This window comes from Tauraco erythrolophus, chromosome 4 (assembly GCF_009769465.1).
Source record: "Tauraco erythrolophus isolate bTauEry1 chromosome 4, bTauEry1.pri, whole genome shotgun sequence".
Lineage (NCBI taxonomy): Eukaryota > Metazoa > Chordata > Aves > Musophagiformes > Musophagidae > Tauraco > Tauraco erythrolophus.
The window spans coordinates 2455503-2477287 of NC_141468.1; the positions used below are offsets into that span (position 1 = coordinate 2455503).

A 21785-nucleotide genomic window follows, 5' to 3' on the forward strand; every position below is an offset into this window, starting at 1 on the left:
CCTTCTGCCCTTGCCCACCGCTGCCCAGCTTGCTGTGTGCCCTCTGCTTCAAGTTCTGGGTTGGCTATAGTGTTGTGTAGCCCATCTAAAACATCTCTTCCAGAAAAATTTGGATTCCTGCTTTCCAGCCATTAAGCTCGTGCTTCCAGGCCAAGCGCTACCTATGCCCCAAACCCCAACTTGCCTCTGCCACCAGCTCTGCTGCTCTCCCTTTGGAGACTGCCCATCGCCTTTTCTTCTGAAGCTCCTTCTGCACCAGAATTCCCCTCTCGGCACCTGATCATAGAATCATTTAGGATAGAAAAGGTAGCTAAAACCATGAAGTCCAACTGCAGACCCGGCACTGCCAAGTTCACCACTGAACCATGTCCCTCAGCACCACGTCTACACATCTTTTAAATCCCTCCAGGGATGGTGACTCCACCACTTCCTTGGGCAGCCTGTTCAAATGCCTGACAACCCTTTCAATGAAGAAATTTTTCCTAATATCCAATCTAAGCCTGCCCTGGCACAACTTAGAATCATAGAATGGTTAGGGTTGGAAGGGACCTTAAAGATCATCTAGTTCCAACCCCCCTGCCATGGGCAGGGACACCCTCCACTACACCAGGTTGCCCAAAGCCTCATGCAACCTGGTCTTGAACACTTCCAGGGATGGGGCAGCCACAACTTCTCCGGGCAACCTGTTCCACTGCCTCACCCCTCTCAGAGTGAAAAATTTCTTTCTTATATCTAACCTAAATCTGCCCTCTTTCAGTTTAAATCCATTGCCCCTTGTCCTATCACTACACGCCCTCGTAAAAAGTCCCTCTCAAGCTTTCCTGTAGGCCCCCTTTAGGTACTGGAAAGTTGCTATAAGATCACCCCGGAGCCTTCTCTTCTCCAGGCTGAACAGCCCCAACTCTCCCAGCCTGTCTCCACAGCAGAGGTGCTCCAGCCCTTGGATCATCTTCGTGGCCCTCCTCTGGATTCGTTCCAGTAGCTCCATGTCCTTCTTGTGTTGGGGACTCCAGAGCTGAACACAGTATTCCAGGGGGGGTCTCAGGAGAGCAGAGCAGAGGGGCAGAATCACTTCCCTCGACCTGCTGGCCACGCTCCTTTTGATACAGCCCAGGACACGGTTGGCTTTCTGGGCTGCCAGCGCACGGTGCCGGCTCATGTTGAGCTTCTCATCCACCAGCACTCCCAAGTCCTTTTCCTCAGGGCTGCTCTCAATCCATTCTCCACCCAGCCTGTACTTGTGCATGGGATTGCCCCGACCCACATGCAGGACCTTGCACTTGGCCTTGTTGAACTTCATGAGGTTCTCACAGGCCCATCTCTCCAGCCTGTCAAGGTCCCTCTGGACTTGAGGTCATTTCCTCTTGTCCTGACACTTGTTACTTGGGAAAAAGAGACCAACACCCACCTTGCTACAAACTTCCTTTCAGGCAGTTGTAGAGAGCCTCCTTTTTATGGTTTATGTTAATCAGAAAACACACACGTCTGCGTGCACTTGCACTCCATCGCCACATAACAGTGAACGTTACTTTCAGCAATGAAGTGTGTGAAAAAACACAAAAAAGCGTACAAAGTCATACTTTGAAAAAGCACACACAAAAATTGAAAATAACTGAAATTTACTCGAGCTCAAAAGGAGTTCTTTCTGTTCCCAAATCTCCTAATTTCTCCAAAGCTTCACAATTCAAAGGAGGTTGGAAGCAGGTTCTTTTAAACACAACCTGTGTAAGGTGCAATTACAGAGCAGCAGACCTGATCCATCCCGCTCCGCTCACCGGAGTGTGCATTGCCAAGATGCTGGAGGAACACAGAACGTGAACGGGTGATATCTGAAGCTCATCCGTGCTACTCTAGATGGGTACAGATTCAGAAACAAAAAAGCTGCCACTTACAATTTTTTAACTTCATACAAATGTAAGCTGTCACAGAATACCTTTACATTGTGTTCATACTACTGGGAAAAGCTGCCATTCTTTTATTAACAATTCTTCCCAGCATTACTCAGTCATTGCACATTAGAACCAGCAGCTGGAGAGTTTTGAGTGATAATGAAACCTGTAACAAGCCATCTTCAGCCGTCTTTTCCAAACAATAAGGGAATTAAAATTTCAATTTAAATGCAGAGGTTTGAAACACGCTTCAGTGGTAAAATTACTTCAATTAATGCGAGTGGAATACAAAGAACAGACTGCAGAAATGTGATGCAGCAACCAGAAATTAAGCCATTAGGGCGCTTGCATCACCCCAACACAATGGCTGCAGAGGTCTAATTTCGACTGTACGTATCACAAGGCTACAGGCAACAAGATTAATCAGTGCTCCAATTTCAGTGTGAGGGATACAAGAGGCTTGTCAGATCACTTCGGGCTTTTTATAAGCCATGAGCATCTGTTTACTTTGAGGAGTGAAACAAAAGGACGGAGAGATCTATACACACTCTGCAGCCCTGGCAGTTTAGTCATTATTTTACATAATATTCATATCATATTAAAGGAGAAAGGAATTATCCTGCAGCCAGGGAGTGATTACAACATCAGTCTCGCAGAGGCAGTGTTACCGGAAGACGGCAAAAGCCAAAGAGCCTACGGCAATTTTTATCTACGAAAAAGCTCCAGCTGCAGGTAGGTTACTACGTCTTCATTACAGGTACGTTGCCTTCAGTCAGAATTGCAAGTGTTAATGAACAGCTGAAATAGCCTGTTCAATTTTCACTTCAGGTTTCTTCTGCATCCCTTGATGGAAAAAAAAAAATTCTAACGGCTGCTCTCTATATCATTATCATTCAATTTCTTAGAAAAAATACACTGTTCTGGAAGACAAACAGACAACAAAACCCAGCATGATATCCTACAGAAGTCCATATTTCAGTGAAGTCAACCTGGCCTTTAACATTTCCAGGCTGGATGAGGCTTTGGGCAACCTGGTGTAGTGGAGGGTGTCCCTGCCCATGGCAGGGGGATTGGAACTGGATGATCTTTGAGGTCCCTTCCAACCCAAACCGTTCTGTGATTCCACGACTCTATGATTCCAAGTCAAATATTGGCTCTATCTCACAGCCTTGGGCAACCTCACCTACACACACACGTATGAGTTACGTATGTAAGTGTATATGTAAAAACATTGCACACACAATATATTGCAAACCACTAAGATATCACAAATCCATATCCTGCAAACCATTTTGAAAGTACGTTTTATGATAAATCCTAAGTATTGTTATTTTTCCTCTTACATTTCCTATCTTATCTTCCAGATAGGAAATTAACTACTTTTCCAGAATTTCCTTCTGAAATTTTTTTTCATTAAAAAAAAAAAAAACAAAAACACAAAAAGACAAACAAACCCACAGCAATTACAACTGATGCTGATGTTAACTCTGAATACTGTAGTTTTCCCCCTACACTGAGCACCCTTAATTCACATCTACTTCTTTATCTCTCAGAATTGAAAACATCAGATGAGCACCACACTCCAATTTCCTACATCAGACACCCGACAAAAGTTTTGGCAAAACCTGACTGCACTCTTCTCATATATGCTGCCTCAAGCCATTGCATTGCTCATCTGTTTTCTGGAATTCTAATAGGTTTTACACAACATTATATAAAATTTCCACTCAACAACAGGAAGGTGATGACAGAGTCAGACAAGAGGATGCAACAGCAACAACAAAAATCCAGACAGGGTTACACACGTAAGGGATGAGGAGACTGACATCAAGCTGCTGAGAATGTTTCAGAGAGAATAAGGTAAGTTTTAGAGAGTTGTATTTATGGTAAAATGAGATAAAACGGAAAGAAGGAAATCAAAGTTCAAGTCTGGGCTCTAGGAATAGGAAGTGACAACTCTAAGATTTCCAGCTCTTTATCCTGTTGAATAATGACTTATTAAAAAGCAGCGAAGAGGCACAGCTAAGAGAAATACAAAGAACAGTAAAGTTGAAAAAAAAAAAACAACCAGTAACAAAAGAAGGCAACAAAAAGATTTCCTTAAAGGCATTCTCTGCCAAACACAAGGAAGAACATGAACAGACATACTTCTTTTGCCTTCACTTCTTAATCAGACTGGTTAAGGTTGGAAAGGACCTCTAGAGAACGTCTAATCCACTCCCCTGCTCAAGTGTGGTCACCAAGAGCCAGTTGCCCAAGACCACATCCAGCCAAGTTTTCAAAATTTTCCACAGATGGACACTCTACCACCTCTCTGGGCAACCTGTTCCAGTGTTCAACCACCCTTACAATAAAAAGGGTTTTCTTGCATTCAGACACAATTTCCCAGGTTTCAGTTTGTGCACATTGCCTCTTCTCCTGTCACTGGGTAGCACTGAGAAAAGTCTGGCTCTGTTTTCTTTGCACCTTCCCATCGGACATTTATAACCATAAGATCTCCCAGAGGTTTCTCTTCTCCAAGTGAAACAGTCCCAGCTCTCTCAGTCTCTCCTTACATGTGAATGCTCTTGTTCCTTAACCATCTTTGTGATCCTTCACTGGACTCCATCCAGTAACCCCATCTCTCTCTTGTACTGGAGAGCCCAGAACTGGACTCAGCACTCCACGTGTCAGGACCGAGTAGAGGGGAAGATTCACCTCCCTTGTAACGTTTTTAATTACTAGTAGAAGACAGCTCCAGGAAAGAAAGACTGGAGCCCATGTGTAAGTGTGCTTGTTAAATTTAGAAATGAGAAAAAGAAAAAAAGATGGTTATTAGATAAGTTCAGGAAACTTCTACCTCCACCACAAGACTGGAATTGAAAGGTATGCTTAGAAAAGAGATAGAACTGAAGAGGAAAAACACTTGAAGGCATGGAGAAAAAAGATGAAAAGAAGAGCCAGAAATAAGTAGAAAGGATCAAAAGTGCTGGTAAAAGACCTACAGGAAGACAATGAGAGGCAAACGCACCAAAATGATGAAAGACAGTCTCCCTCTGAATAACAACCAAAGTTGTGAGTGCATTTTGGGAGATGAAATAGGAGAGAATCAGGATAGTTCTTCTGTAACGAAAATGAGTTTGAAATAATTTATAAGATATAAAGAAAGAAGATGATACAGGCAGTTGGCTGGGAAACTCATTTTAAAATAAAGCACTAAGTTGCAAAAGCAGAAGGAAATCTCATGTGCAGATCAAACGGGTAAAGAACTAGCTGGTTACAGAAAGCATGAGCGTCAGGACCAGTAAACAGGTAAAGACACCTCTGGAAGATAAGAGCTAACGGAATGGGATGATTGATTCCAGTCAGGAAGGATCACAACAAAACCAAACCGAAAATCCAGTACAAGAAAGCCTCAAATGACAAAAAAGGACACTAGGCAGGAAAAAAAGCAAATAATAGCGCAGATAGATCTGTCTGCAGATGATCAGACAGCTGACCAGTGTGTTTCTGGTAGATACTGGCCCAGCACGAGGTACCACATCTTACCAGCATGTCCGTTGCGTTGAGGTAGCGCTTGCTCGCCATGCACTGCTCCAGCTTCTGAGGCACCTGCTTGATGTTCTCTATCTCATCCAGTAAATTCAGGACATGTTTGTGCTCGATGCCTTCGATCCACAGCTTGCGCAGCTCGTCCCGCTTGCAGTGCAGCAGCATCTTGCAGGACAGCAGATTCTCCTTCACCTGCAAGCAGCACGTCAAAACATTCATTAAATCTGTCCCTGTAACTGGTGCTTCTAGCACAGATCAGCCCTTTCCACATTTACTTTATTAGGAATTCCACAAATATCATGAGGCTGTAACTAAATCCAAGTTCCTTAAAATTTCTGGTTACTCCTTTGGCTGAAGGGAAACATATAGTACACACAAACCAAAACTGCTTTCCTAGTGAAATGTTTTTTAGTGTAAGTTTTGTACCACTAGTGAAAATTTAAAAATCATAAAATAATAAAATAAAATAAATAAAAAATAAGATAAATTTAAAAATATTAAAAAATAAAATAAATACATTTTAAAAATAAAATATATAAAAATAAATAAAATAAATAATGAAATAAATTACAAATAAATATATATTAATTAATTAAATAAAAAATAAAATAAATTAAAATAATTTTTATCATAAAGCGAACAAACTCAGGATCCTATTAACCACGACCAAAGACTTATTTGCACGTTTTCCAAAAATCAATTCAGTATTTTGGCACACAGCAAGAATCCAATTTTCAGTGAAAGCAAATAAGCCACTACTAATTTTTCTGCTGCAAACATTTTCCATCTGCCTATTAAATCTTTTGGCATGTCTCCTCCTTTCTTGAAGTCTGGTGTCCGTTTCTTGAAACACGACTATCTAGGAGTACAGTCATTTTCCTGATATCTCCAGCAACACCAATAATGGTTTTTTTATAAGAGATATGGTTTCATCAGAACAAGTATCTGCTAAGATACAGTTCAATCCAGCACTTCCATTATTTATCAAGGCCATTATAGCACCTAGAGAAACACCCTGGTGTGCCATTCAGTTTGTTTTCGAGTCTTGTGTCATCCTCTCTAAGTGGTCAAGTCTATTAGTCTACCCCATCTGGGAAACATCAAGAGATTTTCTTCTCCCTTCTTTCTGCTCAGATCCAAAGCCTGCATTCCCCGCTTTCAGGTTCTCCCAGCATCCTCTGGTAGGGTCAGGATAACCTAGCTTTTCTTGCATAATGCAAATCAATAATACATATTAAAACGTGGAAGCAATTAGCAACACAGCTTCACACATTGCTTTCACACTACTCTTGTTTTTGTGAGAAGTTCGGAATACTTAGGGTCCAACCTTTTCTCAGGCTGAGCTCTCACTGAATTACACATGAAGGCAGACTCTCAGAAGTAGGTCCTTCAACTTATTTTTAAATAATGAGCCTCCAGAAACCCCACTTCAGCTGCACGTTCTCCTACTTTGTCCAACTAAAGGTAATTTAAAAAAAAATACATGTGAAACACATAGATGGACCAAACTACAGACAAAGAGTAAATAAGAGCTACATCCAACAGCCTCCATCCAGAGTCAGGAGAGACTAACTTTTCAGACCAGTAACACTGCACTCTGAAATGTCCTTCTGAAAGAATAACACAGAAAAATCCTCTGCCAACAGAAAACCTAAGATGAGTGTCAAAACTCGCTGCAAAAGCAGAGGCAAACTAAAATGCACAGAGTTCATTTCAGAGTTAATCCCTGTTCAATACCTTAATTCGAAATGTTTCACTGACCCAGCACAGGATCATCAGTGGACTGCGGTTACATAGAGCCAAACTAGGGCAGTAGCACATTCATGGGGCTAGAAGGAATCTCACAAGACATTCCCACTCCTGCCCTTGTAAGAGAGAAGATCAACTGTATCTACATTTGGGAGCAGAAGAAGGAATGAACAGCAAGTCTTTAAGAAAGCCTCTCCCCTTGGTAGGCCAAATTGTTTCTGCTTCATAGAATCATAGAATGGTTTGGGTTGGAAGGGACTGCAAAGATCATCCAGTTCCAACCCCCCTGCCATGGGCAGGGACACCCTCCACTACACCAGGTTGCCCAAAGCCTCATCCAACCTGGGCTTGAACACTGCCAGGGATGGGGCAGCCACAACTTCTCTGGGCAACCTGTGCCGGTGTCTCCCCACCCTCACAGTGAAAAATTTCTTCCTTAGATCCAATCTAAATCTGCCCTCTTTCAATTTAAAGCCATTACCCCTTGTCCTGTCACATAATTCAGTTTTACAGTGGTAACACCTCTAAAGCTAGATTCAAAACTAAGCCTTTCCCAACAGGAATTCAGACAAGAATTGACTACAAAAGGTAGACACGCAGAGGGGTCTACTCTATCCCTCTGCCTGTGTCATCACCCACCTTCCACAAGAGCGGAACATCAAAAGAAGGTCTGATGGTGTAATACAGATTGATGACAAACCAGGTCTGGTGTCTCCCACGAGATTTGGTTAAAACTGCTTCAATACATATTGATCAAAACTAATAAGAAAACTTAAATATCAAAAGGTCTTTCATCCTTACAGTCATTCTTCTAGGCAGGACCAAAAGGTCACACCCTCATATGTTTGTTTTGACCTCTGCAAAGCTCAGTATACTGGGAGAAAAAGAGGCCACTGGCTATAGTTTGTTTCAAATTTAGTGCAATTGATCTCTGCTTTCAAAGTGCTGAGCTTTGTACATAAATCCTAGAATGAACTCTTACCCTTGGAAAGCATCTGAACAGTCCCATTTTCTTTGAAAATGTTAAATGAATTTTAAAGCCAGAAGGGTCAGAACATGGCCCCAGAAGAGGAAAAGCCCACTGCTCCTAAAGCGCTGCTGTGAGAGGTTGTAAGATGAGACCTCCACAGAGCCAGGAAAAAAAAAAAAAAAAAGAGAAATTTCTAAATTTGGTGCCCAGTTTGCAAAATTTAGGTGTAGCAAACTACACAGGAAGTAAAAGATAGGACAGAAGACCAAAGAACCAATCCATCGCTGCAGGGGAAGAGCAGATGGAACAAGTCCACAACAAAGAGCACCAGAGTTGTTTACTGGCACGCCACCGAAGTGTGAGCACTCAAAATACAGAAAAATACGGGGGCACAGAGTTCATGTACGTTCACACAACAGACCTGAGTTTGGAAACAGCACCAAAACTCATACCCTCTGAGCAAAAAACAAGCTGATGAATCACTCAGACCGTTCAGGAGGCGGCTGGAGGCCAACACATCAAAACACGAACAGATGAGATGGAAAGGTGTTGGCTTAGCAGCCCTTAGACTTCAGGGACCCGATGGCAACATGCCCAGGCGATCAATGAACAGGGGGCAACACAAAGCTTGGTGCTTCACATCCAGCTCTCAGTTTGCTTTTTAATTACTTGTGTTCTCAAACAAAAGGGAAGTCCTACAGAAGATATGTTGCTAGTAAGATCTAGCCCAGCACCACTGAATTAGGACAGGACAATCTGCCCCTAGACATGCCACAGAGCAACTTGACAACCAGGCCTAGCTCAGAATCAGTGGGTGACACTGCTTTCTCAATTCATTTAGTGCAGTTTTTGGTGGATGAGGCTCTCTACAGACAGATAAGAGCAGCCTCATGTTCACAAGCCCTGGTCCTCATGGAGGACGTCAACCACCTCAATATCTACTGGAGGGACAACACAGCAGGGCAGAGGCAATCCAGTAGGATCATGGAATGCGTTGGTGATAGCTTCCTTCGCCAAGTGATAAAGGAAACAATGAGGACAGGTGCTGTGCAGGGCCTTCTTCTCACCAACAAGGAGGGGCTGGTGGGGAACATGAAGCTCAAGGGCAGCCCTGGCTGAAGTAACCATGAAATGGTGGAGTTCAAGATCCTTAGAGAGGCAAGAAGGGGGCACAGTAAGCTCGCTACTTCAGGAGAGCAGACTTTGGCCTCTTCAGAAATCTGCTTGGTAGAGTATCATGGGAGAAAGCCTTGGAGGGAAGAGGGGCCCAAGAGAGCTGGTTAATATCCAACGATCTACTCCTCCAAGCTCAGGAGCAGTGCACCTCAACAAAAAAGTCAGGCAAAAAAAACAGGAGGCCTGCATGGATGAACATGTTGTTCCCAGACAAACTCAAACACAAAAAGGAAGCCTACAGAGGGTAGAAGCAAGGACAGGTAGGCTGGGAGAAATACAGAAAAACTGTCCAAGCAGTCAGGGATCAGGATAGGAAAGCTAAAGCCCTGGTAGAATTAAATCTGGCCAGGGACATCAAGGGCAACACGAAAAACTTCTATAGGTATGTCAGTGGTAAAAAGAAACTAAATGACCTTCAGGGTCCCTTCCAACCCAACCCACTCTATGATTCAGTTCAGGACGATGACAAGGAGAGAGAAATAAAAGGTTACAATCATAGAATCACGGAATGGTTTGGGTTGGAAGGGACCTCAAAGATCATCCAGTTGCAACCCCCCTGCCATGGGCAGGGACACCCTCCACTTGGCAACACCAGGTTGTCCAAAGCCTCATCCAACCTGGCCTTGAACGCTTCCAAAAATGGGAGCTTACAACATTACACTACCAGTAACAAGCAAGTACACAGGAAAAAAAAAAAAAGGAGGTGGTGCACGGATTTGTACTCAGAATACACCCTACAGAACAGATGGAAAGACAGAAACACACAGGAAGTCAGTCTTCACCTGCTTGATCTTGTTGCGCGAGTTGGTGATGCGCTCGGTGATGCTCTGGTAGGTGCGGATGGCGGTGGTGAGCTCGGTGTAGTGCTGGACAATGAGCTCATCCAGATCCCGGTCGCATTTCTCGTAAGCCTCTTCCAGGCGGCCCTTCTCAGTCTCTCGGTCGTGAATATCATCACTGGTAGATAAAGTCCTGAGGACAAAAATATTATAGAAATGGGGATATTTTGAAGTTATCTATAAGGACAGGAAGCCTTTGCCTAAAAAAAAACGCACTATCTACCGCAAACGACTCACTCTTATCAGTCCATACGCTTCAACGAGTGCAGCTTATTTCTGGTAAACGTGTCTGCCTGGTGCTCAGTAGAGAACAATGTTCTTCAAGAAGATAAAAAAACAAAAATATTGTGGTTTATTACTTCCCCAATTTTTGGAGCTTTTTTACTACACTACCGGATTTATGAAAAGGGAGTTATCTATTAGTTATCGTATTTCCAGAGAATCATTAATATGGGTACGGTATAACTTAAGAAATATATTCTGATTTATTGCTTATAAAAGACCATAAAGAAGAAATTCTACTTGGGACTCAAGGGTCAGTGCAACTCTTTCACTGAAGTGGTGCAGTTACTACCACTTACCTACCAAAAGTATACTAGGAGTATCACAAGCACTTAGAGAATCATAGAATCATAGAATGGTTAGGGCTGGAAGGGACCTTCAAAGGTCATCTAGTCAAACCTCCCTGCAAGGAACAGGGATATCTCCAACTAGATCAGGTTGCTCAGGGCCTCGTCCAACCTGGCCTTGAGAAAACCCCTTAGAGAAATCCATCAAAAGCCTTATCCATGCCTTCCAATAGTCAACCTGTTTTCAAACGTACACCACCACAACAAAGAAGTGTCACAGGCCCTTATTTCCCCCCCTTCATTTATTTGATCCTCTGAGTAACAACATCTAGTAAGATTGTTAATTTTTTTTTTTTAATGAATGATGTTTGAGATTCCAACAAAACTGTTGAAAATGTAATGAAACTGGCACAGGAGACAAAAGTTTCTTGGTGTCACTCCAAATTTCTGAGATTTACTCAAGAATCAACACAATCTTCTCTTTCTCCCTCTCTCTCTCTCTCCACCTCGCTCACCTCCTCTTGAGACCCATCCTGCCACGGGATCCAGAACTCCACAGGTGGAATGACCTGATCATACTACCAAAAAGATCCAGGTGACAGCAATAGCCAAAAAGACATATTCTTATCTCAAAAAGTTAGTTTCTGCCAAAAACTCATCCTGAATGTTCCTCTTCCTTTAACCTTGGAAGGATAGCTCTGGTCCATATAGAAGGTTGTGGTTTTTTTAAATCAGCTATGTAGACATTGAAAACTGTGTACTCCATGGCAAAAAAGAGAAAACTCGTTTAAGATCAGTTATAGTAGTTCTGACCTAAATACCGGTCTATCACAACTTTAAGAACCAGCAGGGAAGAATTCCGTAGCTCTACTGACAACTTCTGAACCCCTTTAAAGAACTTATGATGAGAAAATAAACAAAAATAAAGATGTTAAAAAGAAATTATTACTGTATACAAACTGTGTTGGATCATATGCTTGAACATCATGAAACAGTCACAACTTTCAAAGAAATCCAGAGTATCTACTTGCTGAAAGTGAGATGCCTTTAAAAATACAACCAGTAGAGCATGAACACATGGAGACTTATTTCATTCAAATCACAAAAGTTTAGGCCTTCGAACTGAGGCAACATCTTAAGATGGTTTGCATCCTAAACTGAAAGAGCAAAAAAATAGTAAAAGACTACAACAGTCATTGTTTCCAACTTAAAAAAATGAAAAAAAAAATATACCATCAGGAGTGAGACAGAATTTCTTGATTTTCTCCTGGATTTCTTAAGCTATTTGTGTGGAAAAGGCCAAATAGTTAGAAGGAGACAAAACACTGACTGCTGAATGCTGCTGCTGCTCTCTGCTACCATAACGGCTTTCGCTTTGGATTTGTTAAAGCCGTGATGTCCAGCCAAACAAAACCAGTACCTCCTACTTCCAAGTAAGACAGAAAATACCATTTTTTCTTGCCATAACAGTCACTTATCCTCTCCAGTGAAAGTTAGAATGCAAGCGAGAGCTGCTTGAATATCATTCAAAAATAACAAAGGAGATAAACCTATTTCCTTATGGTTTATCTAAGAGTATCTTCAATGACAAGAAGCGGGACAGAAGAAGGGTTGGCATTCGATAGATTTTTCCTGAATTCTTCAATATCGTTAGGGAAGCAGCAGGAACTTGAGTGCAAGAGCTCTTCTCAAATAAACGTGAAGAAAGAAAGAACATGCTCACTCTCTCTCAAAGTCAAGAGAGACAGACCCAAAATTTCCAGTTCACTACTCTCTTCCCTTCAAAGAAAACCAACCGGCAGTAACACCTACTCAAGGACTCCATCTTTCAAAAGAAACCAAAAAAAGCCATTTCACAGGGGATCATGATCCCAGAAAGAGCAGCTAAGAAAACCGAAGTGAGCAACCAAATCTGTCCTGCCATATGGAAAATTGCACCAGAGGAGGACAGGAGCACATGCACGCTTGTCTTACTCAACCACCAAGGACAGAGGAATTAAAGCCAAAGGATATCCTACAAAACCCTGAGAGAGGCAATGTAAAAGTGATGTCTTTCACTTGACACATTTAAACACTCCTTTTCACCGTCAGATGGCAGTGGCAGAAGGGTAACGGATACCACATGGAAACCAGGAGAAGAGATCCTCTCTCTTTTGTTAATGCCTCAAGACTACCAGAAATGGTGCCTCACGCCCTCCTCCCCACTCCCAAATACCAAGAGCTGCACGTTTTAGAGGGGATGTTCCAGCCAGAACATCCTGGAACAGGTTGTTCAGAGTGCTTTTCCAGCCTGTGATCCTAACCTGCAAGACCTGAACTCAATGGAAGTTTCAGGCTCAGCCAACTGCCATGTTCTAAGATTTTCAGCTGCCTCTGCAGAATGCACCAGCTGGGAAATCTTTTCATACTTAACAACTGTATTGGGAACCTCTTGTTTTCTTTAATTACTTGTTTGGGGAAAATTGTGTGGAAACAATCATCACTAAAAAGATCACACTCATGTTTTGACCAGAAAATTTACCTGTATTTACAGCCCTTTAGTCCATTCTAGTTTAAAACCCCGACGACAAGACCTCTCCTCTTGCACAGAGAACACACTGAGATGAACATCCCCCTCCTCGTTCCACTAACAGAGTGGCTTTTCCAACACATAAAACTTATTTGTAGCATTTTGAGTTCCATGCTTCATGGTAGATACAGAAACAGGAATGCTGTCTAATGTTACTACATTAATATTCTACTTCCAAGCATTCTTAATTCTGTCTTAAATCACTTTAAAAAAAAAAAAAAAAGTATATTTTTCTTAATTCGTACTCTATGCAAAACACTTCAATATCATGCAAACAAGACCTGGAAAGTAAGAACAGTAGTACAGGGCTTCAAAAATAAGCCTGGAACTAAGAAATCTGGGTTACAGCCTGTGTTCTACCACAGATCTCTGACATCGCGCTTACAGCTCCCCTACATTGCAAACTGCGTCTTGGTGCTGGAGCATGAGCTACACACAGCTTGTAGCTCCTACAGACTCCTGATGGAGATATCTGCATTGCAGTGGAATGGGCTGAGCAGGCAGATCCGTGTCCTTGTGGCTCAACTTCTAGAATCACAGAATGGTTTGGGTTGGAAGGGACCTCAAAGATCATCCAGTTCCAACCCCCCTGCCATGGGCAGGGGCACCCTCCACTACACCAGGTTGCTCAAAGTCTCATCCAACCTGGCCTTGAACACTGCCAGGGATGGGGCATCTACAACTCCTCTGGGCAACCTGTGCCAGTGCCTCACCACCCTCACAGGGAAGAATTTCTTCCTTATATCCAATCTAAACCTGCCCTTGCACAACTTGAGACTGTTTCTTGTCCTAAATTCCTTTTATTCTTCTCCATAATGTGCGTTGGCAATATTTTCGTGCTACTACTAGCTGTATTATAGGTTTAAAAGGTGAAGTCTTCAGAGTTGAAAGTGTGCGAGAAGGTGTGTGGTGCTCAGCCAGATGGGCTGGTTTCCTCCCCCTAAAGCATCTTGATTCTGCTGAAGGTGGCAGCAAACGTGAATCATGTACCTAAGCAGACAAATAAGAAAATGGAAACTAAAATGGATACTTTTAGTTAAACATTGTCATTGTATCATTTCAGGAGGAATAAGCTTGTATCTTACAAAGGCTTCTGATTACCAGCCATACAGCTTTGTCCTTCTTTTGACATGTTTTGTGGTTTCTCACATCCAGGTCCTGTTGTGACCTCTCTCTCGGACTTCATAAACATCTGCGTTTTGACTGTGCAAATTTCTAGTGTTTTTAGCAAAAAATATTTTTCCCGAAGAGTTCAAGTTAAACTAAATTGCAAGGAGACAAAGGCAATTGGACAACACAGTTTGAATCTACTTAACAACTCCCAGTCACATCCGTGTTTTTAGGCAGCCTAAGTTGGGCAGGAGCTTGCTGGAGCAGTAGAAAAGGTTTTTGACATGCTCTGACATCACAATAACACCGTTTTAGCCTTGGAGAAAGATCTTTGGCTTTTGTAACAAACTACTGGCGTTGCAGATGGATTCAAGGCAAAGCTTCAACAGCTTTGGCAAGTCAAGAATTTTGAAATTGAATTTTGTTTAATTAAAACTAGGAAACTTTTCTAGCCTGTAATATAGGCCAGTTTGGTTGCAGTTCTACACTGTCTGTAGCAATCCACGATCCTCCCACGATCCATACCGCGCGGCAGAGGGAATTGATGTTTTCATTAACCACTGAGACCAGCAATATTGTTCAGCTTCAAACTCCACCAATATGTCAATTCCTAAAAAGGATATAGGTTCGTGTCCAGTTTAACCGCGCTGAAGATCATTCTTCTAGCAAAAATAAGTAGTTCTTCACAAAGGAAGTGTATTCATCTGCAAGAGCTCTTCATGGAGGGTGATTTACTGCCAGACACATCCTTGCACACGCTTTCTGTTCGTCTGCTCTAGTGTGAACCCAAACTTCATCTCACAAGTGCTGTGTTTAATGCTGTTGCATTAACTGTGTGCTCAGCTTTGCTTTCTAGCACATCTTCATACATATCTTATTCAGAGATTCATAGATTTCTAGGTTGGAAAAGACCTTAGAGATCATCGAGTCCAACCATCCCTAATCCCCATTAAACCATATCGCTAAGTAAATCATCCACCCTATTCTTAAACACATCCAGGGATGGGGACTCAACCACCTCCCTGGGCAGCCTATTCCAGTAGCTGACAACCCTTTCAGAGAAGAAATACTTCCTAACATCCAACCTGAATCTCCCCTGACTAAGCTTATACCCATTTCCTCTTGTTCTACCACCCATCACTAATGTGGGGTTGGAAGGGACCTCAAAGATCATCCAATTCCAACCCCCTGCCATGGGCAGGGACACCCTCCACTACACCAGGTTGCCCAAAGCCCCATCCAACCTGGCCTTGAACTCTTCCAGGGATGGGGCAGCCACAACTTCTCTCGGCAACCTGTTCCAGTGCCTCAACATAAATTTCTGCAACGCATTCCAAAGTAGTATGAGTACTTACGACTGCTTACAGCCACCAGTAAGACCCTTCTGCTCACGGTTTTCTCAAGTGACCGTATCCATCGGCTGAGCCCTCACTTTACCTACTCAAACCAAAACTAACTCATCACCTTCTCCTTACTCCAATAATTCATTACCATGTATTTTCCTCCTTCAAAAACACAACATGACATCCCTGAAGTCTAGCCATATCTGTAACTACAAAAACAGAGCCATGTCGCTTTGAATCTGAAATCTTACCTTGTACACCTGAATTTCCTACCTAAGCCCTTTGGTACAGGAGTCATTTCTTTTTCTTACTCTGCACAGAAAAAAGCAAAGCAAGGAACACTTAGTATTCTTGAGATTATATATATTCCTGCTAACGCTGCGGAAAAGTAAGCCAAGGGCATCTTTGCTTGTTTCAGTTCTATTAAAATGTGTGGCAAGGAAGACGAAAAGTCAACATACTGTTTGCCAAATAGAAAAGATCAAAATTGTTTGGGAAAGGAACTTTACAGAAAGAACTTTGAAGGGGGAAGTACAAAACAGGACAGGATGATGAAACGATGATAAATATACATTAGCTTTTCAGAACCCCCTGAAAAACAAAAGCGTTCAAAACATATGACAAACAGAAGGAACATCAATTTAGATCCCGAGTATATGCAGGTTGTGAACTCAGGGGAGATCTCCAGGAGGGTTCCCTGATCAGTTCACTTGTTTTTTTCATTTTCATTTTTCTAAATGAGAATCCGCCTCCCCTGTAAGATACCTGTAATTTGTACTTGGCAGCTGGATGGCTGCATATGCCTGTCTCATTAGCAAGAGCTCAATAGGATTAGAATAATTCCAACTGGATGTTAGTCTGTTAAGAGACGTTTTCATGCTACAGTAAAACAGAAATTCATTGAGCCAAATCTCATTGACTTTTGATTTCACATAGTTAAAAATACAGATTACACAAATGCAAAACGCTTAATTCACTGGAGTCACTTCCACATACGGCAGACAGGATAAGGGAGAAGATGATCAGACCCAATCCTGAACGTTTTTATCGTGGGATGTGCAACGTTTCATACAAGAAAAAGAAACAAACCTTGCTATTTCCCCTGAGGTCACTGAATTTACACTGGAATTAGATTAATAACAAAGTCCATTGGGACTACCCATTTCAGTAGAATTTGATCTGTAGATCACAAGCATTTTTCATCTGCGTTTTCCGTCATCCAACTCATATGGCTAGCACAGGGAGCAGGTGGAAAGACTTTTACAGGCGTCCTGAAGCACTGTCATTCTGCAAGATGCCTAAAGCCTTAAACTGCCTGTTACAACAGTTCACACCAAAGACAGGAATATCCAGTTTCCAAAGGCAGACACATAAGGAAATGTATTCACGTTGCTCAAATGTAATTGCCATCTCTACCATTTCTGCAAGAGGTTGTACCTTTCCAGAATCATAGAATCATAGAATGGTTAGGGCTGGAAGGGACCCTCAAAGGTCATCTAGTCCAACCCCCCTGCAAGGAACAGGGATATCTCCAACTAGATCAGGTTGCTCAGGGCCTCGTCCAACCTGGCCTTGAACGTCTCCAGGGATGGAGCATCCACCACCTCTCTGGGCAACCTGTCCCAGTGTTCTACAACTCTCATGGTAAAAAATTTTTTCCTAATATCCAATCTGAATCTACCTCCCTCTATTTCAAAACCATTACCCCTTGTCCTATCGCAACTGGCCCTCCTGAACAGCCTCTCCCCATCTTTCTTGTAGGCCCCCTTGAGGTACTGGAAGACCGCTATAAGGTCACCCCGGAGCCTCCTCTTCTCCAGGCTGAACAGTCCCAACTCTTTCAGCCTGTCCTCATAGGAAAGGAAAGAAAGAAAGCCAAACGAACTCTGCAGCTCCAGAATAGCTTCCTCATCATCGCAGACGAAGGAACAAAGTGTCTCATACATGTTGGCACAACCAGGACCCAAAAGTACACTTGAATTCACCCTCACCTGCTGCTTTACGGCAGTTCAACAGACTGTAGCCATCAAAAGCTAAAGAACAATTCCAAACACTGGAAGGCAAGATTTCTGACTTAGGGATGCTTACCTCTAAATGCTCAACACTGTATCAAGAAGCAGCTGCAGAACTCACTCAAGTCACTCAAACTTTTTTCTCTGCACAGACCTCAGAGTCTCAGCATTTTCCTCCGAGCTGCCAAATGAAACGCTTCCCACTAAAACACTACGGAGCTTTAAGGAAGTCACACTGTCATTTTTGTAATGCAGAAAACGCTACAGACTACAGCTACTATTTACTGTAGTAAATACATACAGTGCTTTGAAAACGCAGCACGTTAAATAGAGATAAAAGAAATTTTTCTCTAAGAACCAATGTAATTAATCTGCTCCCAGCAACCACTAACACCAGCAGGCTCCTTACACTACGTAACAAGTTCTTCTCACACTACAGACTTCCTGTTGGCTATGGCTTTGTGTTTTGATAAACCACTGGTTTTCACAGACCCATCCAAGAGCCCCAGGTGCTCGGACTGCAGAACTACCACATAATCTCATCTCCTCTATAAATTTACTCCTACAGTGTGATGCGTTCATTTGGAGAGGAAGAGAAGGAAAAAAAGGCCAACTCTCCAGCGTTCAAACAACGCAAGAAAAACAACGGGCAGATGATATAAAAGGACGGAAAACAAGCCATAATTTCTTCACAAGCTAATAAATTTCTTTCATTGTTATGAGCCGAAAGAACACGATGTTTACTAAGCTATTGGACAGCAGAAGAAAACAAACACCATTGTACCACACATCATGTGGCACAACAGATAAGTACAGGAGCACAGAACCGCTGCGCCGAGATGATCAGCTGCAAAACTACGAAGCAATTCACCTCCCTCCGTAACATGTTATTTTTGAGCTTCAAACACGCTCCAGCCCCAAAACAGGATTTAACATCACAGCTCCTGGCACCACAGAAAGCACACCACACGCAGATTAATCCTTATTCTGCCTAACACCCCTATTCCCACAAACTTGCACAGCTTATCCGCACCAACAAACTATGACAAAATAAGCTTTCATGCCAGTGAAATGCACAACAGCTTTCTTTGCTCAGTCCCCAAATCAACAGGCTCAGCACAAACTAAGAAATCTTTTTTGGGAGACATCCTGCAACACTCAGTAGGAAAACGCCTTTGCAAAGCCAGCAACAGGCAGCACTGCAGGTGCTTTAGGCAGTGGCAGTGCCAAAGAGCTCAGAACCACAAAATGCCAAGGGGCTTAAGAATTTTGTTCACAAGCAGAGACATCTACAGCAAACATGAAAATTTTTGGATGTCTAATGAAATCTGCTGCTCTTCTTCTCAAAGGGACGCACGAATGAATGAGTCTCCTCCATCGGCATTTTCAAATTTATTTTCCTACTTGGCAGTGAAGATTTAGCTTTAGCATCTGCCGTCCTACTAGTGTACTTCAGTCTGAGGCAGCAGAGAAGCTACTCTGCTTTATTTTCCCCTCTCGGCTATTCTACAAGGGCTAACAACAAAACCAGAATCATAGAACGAGAGAATGGGTTGGGCTGGAAGGGATCTTAAAGATCATCCAGTTCCAACCCCCCTGCCATGGGCAGGGACACCCTCCACTACACCAGGTTGCCCAAAGCCCCATCCAACCTGGCCTTGAACACTGCCAGGGATGGCGCAGCCACAACTTCTCTGGGCAACCTGTGCCAGTGCCTCACCACCCTCACAGTGAAGAATTTCTTCCTTAGATCTAAGCTAAATCTCCCCTCTTTCAGTTTAAAGCCATTGCCCCGTGTCTTGTCACTACACGCCCTTGTCCAAAGCCCCTCTCCAGCCTTCTTGTAGCCCCTTTAGGCACTGGAAGGTGCTGGAAGGTCTCCTAGGAGCCTTCTCTTCTCCAGGCTGAACAGCCCCAACTCTCTCAGCCTGTCTCCATAGCAGAGGTGCTCCAGCCCTCGCATCATCTTCGTGGCCTCCTCTGGACCCGCTCCAACAGTTCCATGTCTTTCTTACGTCCTTAGGTCGGTCAGTGGCAAATCCATGATTTCTCAGCTCCAAATGCCCACAGTCCAACACTGTTTTGTTTTGCAATGTGCTGAATGGCCTTACGCCACACACAAGCTCTCGGTCTCCTGAACCCCAATTCACGGTGCAATCACCACTCCTGCTTCATCCAGTACCCTGAAGCTGCATTTCCTTCACTACAGTGTTTTTTCCACCAAATCCTGCATTTATTTGCCACCCCCACACCCCTCCAAATATTATTTACTGTGGCAAAAGGAAGTTAAGATTATCCATTTACAGGCACCAACCTCAAAAACACAGCTCGAGCAGGAACCAGATTTGAGACTCCACAAAAATTTGTTTACACTGAGAAGTCTCATATTTCCCCACGCAGCTTGTATTATCAAGGGCTTAAGTCTGTTTTCCAGGGCAGATGAGTAATTTTCTTTTGCCAGCCCACTGTTAGCTTCCTACCTGCCCAATAAAACGCCAAGAAAATTAGATTGTCAATTTTAAGAGAAAACTGTTAACGTTAATGAATAATAAATGTTTCATTTCTGCAGATTTGCTTTTTCCGATGCCTCCAGCTAGGCTGGGTGGATAACTGCCTGCCTGTTTTACCTACCCTAAGGCCAGCTCTGTTAAGTATGATTACTGCTAAGCTATGGATAGTAAACAGAGCCTTAATTATCAATTTCTTGACTAGAGAATTTGTTTCACAGGAAGAACATTGTAGTAACAGTATGTGGGCATTATGCTTCTGTGGATTTTTTTATTAAACAAAAATGAAAGAACAGATACTGCGTGCAAAATGCAAACATGCATTTTAGAAAAGTAGTGTTAATAAGTAGTAACCTGCAACACACCAGATGATTCTTGCAAGGAGTTACAGGCTCATTTTGCAGGAGAGGACCAGTCAGTCTCTGCTGCTTTTGACCATCCACCTGGAGAAGAGAAGGCTCCAGGGTGATCTTCTAGCAGCCTTCCAGTACTTAAAGGGGGCCTGCAGGAAAGCTGGAGAGGGACTTTTGACAACGGCATGTAGTGATAGGACAAGGGGCAATGGCTTTAAACTGAAAGAGGAGAGATTTAGATTAGATATAGGGAAGAAATTTCTCACTCAGAGGGTGGTGAGGTACTGGAACAGGTTTCCCAGAGAAGTTGTGGATGCTTCATCCCTGGAAGTGTTCAAGGCCAGGCTGGATGAGGTTTTGAGCAACCTGGTGTAGTGGAGGGTGTCCCTGCCCATGGCAGGGGGGTTGGAACTAGATGATATTTGAGGTCCCTTCCAACCCAAACCATTCTATCATTCTGTGATTACTGTAGATGTTCAGCATCTGCACATCCCTACAGAGCCTCCCTTCCTCTGCTCCAAAATTATGAGAGCAGACATCTGCAAATATTTGTGGTTAAAGGTTAAAGGCAGAAAAGAGTATTACACGATGCACAGGTGCAGCTTGGAAATCCAGGAAGAATCTTCCATTACCTCTGGATCAGGTTTCTTCAAGTATGCAATTCACTTGCCTTCACTCAGTGTCGCTCACTCAAATGAAAACACTCATTAAAGACAGTGGGAAACACCACCAACAAAAAAAAAAAGGCAAGCACTGATAAAATTTAAATATTTCTCATCTGATCAAGAAAATGAACATTTTAGTGAAGTGTAATTGAACAGAGTGCTGAATCACTGAGAGGATCCAACAAACCTCCAATTTTAACAGCAATCCACAGCAAACTTCCTACCACCTGTTCCTACGTCGCTCTGCACCGTGTCATCTGCTTTGTTGTCTCCCAGTTCCTTGCTGTAAAACACCTTTGAAGCCACGATAATACAGCCTGCAGATACAGAGTGCTGAGTGCTACATATCAATATTAGAAAATAATATCAATATTAAAAAAATATAAAAAATAATATCAATATTATAAAAACTCTTCTGAATACGTTTCATAATGTATCACATATACTTGCATCACTCTGGACAATAAAATTAATAGTACAGATTAAAACAGGAAGATTATCAA

The 21785-nt window shown here is 42.7% G+C and overlaps 1 protein-coding gene across 1 annotated transcript in view; it reads right to left on the reverse strand.

Annotated features, from left to right (window-relative positions):
- Window positions 1–21785, reverse strand: part of EXOC4 (exocyst complex component 4) — a 457215-nt gene that overhangs the window by 422406 nt on the left and 13024 nt on the right. Inside the window, exons 2-3 of the mRNA XM_086610028.1 lie at window positions 10098–10287; window positions 5418–5612 (exon numbers count right to left, since the gene is read on the reverse strand). Of these exons, the coding sequence (XP_086466154.1) occupies window positions 5418–5612; window positions 10098–10287 (385 nt within the window). The remainder of the gene's footprint in view (window positions 1–5417; window positions 5613–10097; window positions 10288–21785) is intronic.